The sequence below is a fragment of the Eurypyga helias genome, unplaced genomic scaffold, assembly GCF_000690775.1.
Source record: "Eurypyga helias isolate BGI_N326 unplaced genomic scaffold, ASM69077v1 scaffold41678, whole genome shotgun sequence".
NCBI lineage: Eukaryota > Metazoa > Chordata > Aves > Eurypygiformes > Eurypygidae > Eurypyga > Eurypyga helias.
This window is the reverse complement of record NW_010265893.1, coordinates 3,175-9,211: the sequence shown is the minus strand read 5'-3', so window position 1 is coordinate 9,211 and position 6,037 is coordinate 3,175. Positions and strand designations below refer to the sequence as shown.

General features: G+C 36.6%; 1 protein-coding gene across 1 annotated transcript in view; it reads right to left on the bottom strand.

The window, feature by feature from the left end:
• APIP (APAF1 interacting protein) overlaps nt 1-3,640 on the bottom strand; it is a 10,772-nt gene extending 7,132 nt beyond the window's left edge. Inside the window, exons 1-2 of the mRNA XM_010156883.1 lie at nt 3,510-3,640; nt 486-534 (exon numbers count right to left, since the gene is read on the bottom strand). Coding sequence (XP_010155185.1) covers nt 486-534; nt 3,510-3,640 — 180 coding nt within the window. The remainder of the gene's footprint in view (nt 1-485; nt 535-3,509) is intronic.
• Nucleotides 3,641-6,037: the final 2,397 nt, after the last annotated feature.

Genomic DNA, 6,037 nt, shown 5'->3' with positions numbered 1-6,037 from the left:
TCCTGCTGTCATAAAATACTTACAATTTACCTCTGTCCCCTCCTCTTATATTATGGGCTGTTTTGAAAAGGAAACAGGTCATCTTTTCATGGGCAGAGCCCATCTATTTACTGAGATATCCAGACAAAGATTTGTAATCACTTAAATGAAACTAGAGATTAGGTGTTAATGCTTAATTACGTATGTGCCACAGTAACTTGAAACTGTAGCCAGCTATAAAACTTTCAAGCTTGACAAATAATGAAGCTAGACTTGAGTAAAGTTCAAATGTCAAAGCAAAGAGATCATCAAGACACCTGCACTGGCCACTGAAACACGTGTTGGCTTGCCGTGCCAGTGAAGTACTGGGTAAGATCTTCAGCTCTTTCAATAAGGCAGGCGAGTATAAGAGGTTTGTAACTTTACAGAAGGAAAAATGAAACTCCAAACAATGGCACTTTCATCCACGCCAAGATGAGCTCCGAGGTAAAAATAGTTTAACGTACCTGTATTCTTTCTTTCTGGACTCCTGAAGGAGCAATGTAGATTTCATTCCTAAGAAAAGTTACAGCGAAAAATCGATAAACACAGGTTTGTTCATCTGCACAGGCATTAGAGCTTTCAATCCACTGAAAAGGGACTAGCAAAGCTAGCCCCTCATAATTCACTAACTTTCTTGCTCCTTCCACAGACTGACGTGTAGATGGTTTTCAAAACAGAACTGAGTCATATAAGGGCACATGAAATCTCTAACTTGCAGGGGTACAAAACCGTGGTTTCGACTTGACAAGAGGTCTGAAACACACGTACGAAGTGCAGCCTTATTTTTCCTACAAAGACACAGCCTCCCCCTGCAATAATGCCAAACTCAAATCCCCACATTTCAGAACAAAAAATGGAAAAAGAAAAACTGTAGATACTGATCTATGACAAAACAGGTGACAAAACTATTACTTAAAAATTCACAATTACCTATAGACAATATCCATTAACTGCAGTATTCTACAATGTAAATAATTTTGGGTTTTGTCTGTGTAGTTTAGGGTTTTAATGCATTTATATATTTATTTGTATTGATAAAAAGGTAACATTAATTCAATGCAATTAAGTGACTGAAATCCAAGTAGAACTGCATCCCTTCTTGCAAGGTTTACATGAACAAAGACTATAAAACATTACTTAAATTAAAATGATTTAAAGATGGTGTCTTTAATAAGAGCAAAAAAAAAAAAATTCATATTATGTCCCTCAGTTGTCATCACTATTTGGTTTCAACAGTAACATACTAAATTCAGGAGCACAGAGACATCTAGTGAATAATTAGTCGAGTTACAGATACATTTCCTAAAGGACCACAAGATATTTATACTTATCGACACGACACTTAGAAGAGCAAGGAAGCTGGTGAAGGGTCCAGAGAACAAATCTTATGAGGAGCAGCTGAGGGAACTGGGGCTGTTTAGCCTGGATAAGAGGAGGCTCAGGGGACACCTTATCACTCTCCACAACTCCCTGAAAGGAGGTTGCAGAGGTGGTTGTTGGTCTCTTCTCCCATGTGGCATGAGACAGAAGAGGAGGAAATGGTCTCAAGTTGCACCAGGGGAGATTCAGATTAGATACTAGGAAAAATTTCTTCACTGAAAGGGTTGTCAAGCATTGGAACAGGCTGCCCAAGGAAGTGGTTGAGTCACCAACCCTGGAGGTATTTAAGAGACATGTAGCCGTGGTGCTTAGGGACATGGTTTAGTGGTGGACTTGGCAGTGTTAGGTTTACAGTTGGACTCAATAATCTTAAGGGGCTTTTCCAACCTAAATGATTCTAACTCTTCCAAAAATACAACTTTTAAGATGATGTACTTCTTCATAGTGGTAAAACGGCTGCAAAGCATATCAAAATGTGGCTTTATCATATTTGTAATTTTTAACATTCATGAATTAACACTGACAACGTTGTATTAATGTAGTCTCAATTCCTTCACACGAGCAGGATGACTGAGAGCGCAGCGTATCAAGAAATCATGTGGTAATTCAGTTACTAATGAAGAATGTGCATTTTTTCTTAAAACAAATTTTTTTCTCTTTCAGAAATTAATCACAAAGGGAAAAACTGATGATGAAATACAGCCTTGGAAATACAGGACTCCTGACAAAGAATTCTAGACCAATTTTAATAAGCTATCCCATGTCTAAATTGGCATTTTTATACTTAGTACTTGGTACGAACTGCAGAGTGGTAATGCTGATTAGGATTAGCTGTTAAAACCAGATGTTTGAATTTCAAATCAAATTGTTCTTCCACTGTTTCCTATGTAACACTAGTAAGTCTCATCCCTGCCTCATAGCTATTAATTTTAAAATATAGGCACCATTACTATAGGTATAAAACAGTAAAGCCATATAGATTACTATTCCTAGACTATGTACAATATCGGTACCAACATAAATATGTATTCTAGTGTAATCTGAGCAACCAAGTTACAGAACTGCTAAGTAAAACCATACTGCTGTGTTAGTGTATTTTCTGTTAACACTGCCTTGCCACAACCAACATGAATCACACTAAATGATGAAGAAAACAGGCTGCATTTACCTACTGATGAGAAATTTGTGCTAGAAAGATCTTTCCATAGACAAACTTTAAAACCAAGAGTTAACCTTCTCATCATTCCTCTCATTATTGTTGCTGCTGCTTTGCTTGCAAAATCAATCAGGGAAGTACAGCACAAATATTAGCATTTAGAGCCTTTACTTCATATTTCTCTCTCACATATATTTGAATAGCAATTGCTGTTTGTGTCTGCATGCAAGTGTATATATGAAAAATGAGAAGTCAGACACTTTTAAGTTAGTGTCACAACACCCTGTGACTGGGGACAGAATTGCAGGCTCTGTGTGAGGCGTTTTGCAGAATGAGGACTTGCCTTTTTTCAGTGGCCACTGAGAGGAGCTCTGTCTCCATTAGAAGTTTGTAAAGTAGGAATAGGAGGTGAACAAATTAAAAAGCAAAGTGGATATACACCAAAAATTGTTTTGCTGTTACCTGTCCTGCTTTAACTTCATGTTAAGAATCTCTCCTTAGAAATTATCTCAGAAGAACAGTTATTTCCTTCTTAAAGGAAATGTCTTTGAAAATGTCTAGGGTGGGATTCACCTCACCTAACCACAGGCTTTTGAAAGCCGTGTGCCTAAGTAACTCTAAATTCCATAGTCGGTGAAATGAAAAAGGGAGAATGCATTGTTCCTTGAAGGCAATTCATCTACCTTAAACAAAGATAGGGAAAGGACAGGAAAAAAGTCACTCTCTGAAGCTGGCTCTCTCCACTGAAGCAACTGCAATCATTAATTCAGACTAGCCACCTCCCTTCTCCGTGGTTAAACTTGGCTTACTGTTCATTTCCCCCCTCTATATTCTTGGTCACTCCTGACTTTCAAATATTTTTCATGGAACTGAAATGCTCTAATCAGCTACTAAACACAGCCACCCTCACTCTCCCTAACCATCACATTCTTTCTCTTCCATCTTTACTTACCCATGTTTCAAGCTGATTCCTCCACCAGTTCCTGTTACCCAGCCTAAATCATAAAACAATCTACAAAGCTCTGGGATCAGATTTCTTGGATGTAACTTCTCCTGAAAAGAAATAAAGACATTAAAAAACATCAGAAACCTAAGAATTTCAGTTCTGAAATTGAGTTTAAACAGGGTAGTACTTTCATACTGAAGTACAACAGTCTCATTTATGCTTATGAACTTCAGTTACAAAGTGAGTCTGTATTTGCACAATGCCCTTTACACTCTGCAGGGGCCATTCACAACTTGAAATGAACAAATGAAGCCCCCAGATAAAATGCATGCCTGGTTATCCTTCACGGTAAAGGTGAAGGATCTCCAATTTATTTGAGTGCAGTGACCTATAGGTATTACACCAGTGAGATTAAATCTACTGCCACAAAAAAAAGAAAAATAAACATATCTAACATTACCCATTTTGAAAAACTCAATTAATAGCTTTTGCCATTGAATCAGTTTCTGTAGGCTTATTTTGCTTGATTTACGAATTTCAGTACAACAGACTTCATTAGTTCTGTTATATAATACTTTATGTAGCAGTCAAAAATACCATAAAAAACATGGGCAAATTATTTGATGAACTTACCATTCCGACATTTTCACAATGTGAGGTTACCTCACATACTGTTTAGCCAGAAGACAAATTGTATTATTTCAATATGCCTTTCACAGGAAGAAAAAAAAAAGTCTTAAATTTTTCCATATTCCATTGTTTACTACATCAATAAATATATCTCTATCTATTAACCAAAGGTATCTGTAGTGTCAGAGATTAATTCATAGTTAATCTAAACCAGAATGGCTTTACAGTACAAGCCAAAACTAATGGAAACCCTAAACATTACTCTGCACTGAGCATATAAAACTAAGAAAGCTGTACCTAACAGGCAGCAGTCTTTGGTAAGCAAGTACTATGACATGTTTTCAGTGTTGGAATCATTTACATGAGAAATATAACCAGTATACACAAACTGTGAGATGCTACTTTAATTCATGCTATGTGCTTAAATTTATGCATTTGCATGTTATGTTGAGTATTTCTTATAGCTTACCTGAGAGAATAAAAAACCAAAGTCTTCCCCCATTTACCAGTGTAAAAATAAAAATCATATGTGCTTTCACAAAGATCCTGGCACAACAGAACCCATCAAGTAAGTAATTAAATGGCAGAGAAACAGAGCAGTAATTTTATTTACATCAATGTATGTCCCTGGGACGTGGTAAGATTTCCACCTACATCACCACAGTGATAGGGCCCGTCTTGTTTGTTATATGGGTGTGTGACAGAAGTCAGCAATTCAGCACAGCAGATGTGCTCCTTGCAGTGCTTTCAACAGATAATGGATCAGTTTTAGGAAGGCTAAACCCTTAGGTCACCAAATACAGTTCCCCACTACTGCAGCCAACCCTCACATAATTCTTTTAATACATGCATTAAGCCTGATCAGTACTTCAAACTCCAATTTAATAGTGTAGCACCATATTCTTCAATGACACTTGTTTCTGAAGCGATTATCTTTAAAAGAACTGGGATTCAGCACAGATGCTATTCCTGACTGCTCTGATTTTGTTTCGGTTATTTAAAGTCTCTTTTAATATATTCAAAAATCATCTGTTTATTCATTTCAAGTGATAAAAACAAGACTTCAACCAGTAGTCCTCAAAACCTATGTAAGAAGCTAAGATTTTTAAAGTACCATGAGCCTCCATCGGTTCACATTACCTGAAACATACAGAACAGGACACACAAGAGTACATGAATGAAAAAGACCCCAGGTGATATAAGCAAACTCCTATATTTACAGCGAAAAAAATCTGAAATCTTCCCCACTCACATGGCTGAACACAAACCCACTCCTTTCCAGCGCTTCGCCGCTACAAGCAGTAATATACACCAGGTATATGCCAACTAAACATTCCTCAAATACTAATGACTCCAAAATGTACTGTGCATCTGAAAATATTAATGCATGTGTCATATGTTTGCAAATACAAGTGCATGATATATGTAAATTATGGGCCCCTGTTTTGTTGCTCTGATTTATTTGTACAGAATTAATGGCTGCCCATCATTTTTATCTATTCACCACAGCTTTGACTCTTACTCAAAATGTCATCACTGTCTATTTCCAACCCTACATGGGTATTTTTAATTGCAAAGAAAAATTGTGTTTCTTCTACTTTTGATGGAATAAGCTTATATTAAACAGGTTTCTATTGGCATTTACTGAATGTACAGAGCCATAAAAAACTTGGATTATACCAGTTGTTTCACACATTCCCTGCTGAATGAACTTAGACATTTACTGCAAAAAAGAGAGAATATGAGTGCTTTTCACCACTTCAAATCACTAAACAGTTTTTAAAAGTTCCAATTCAGAAACTACTTTCATCAAGAATGTACAAAAATAAATACAATCAAGGAATTTTGACTGTTTTTCTGAAGAATTCCAGGATTATAAATCAACCTTCAGAGTTCAACAGTAT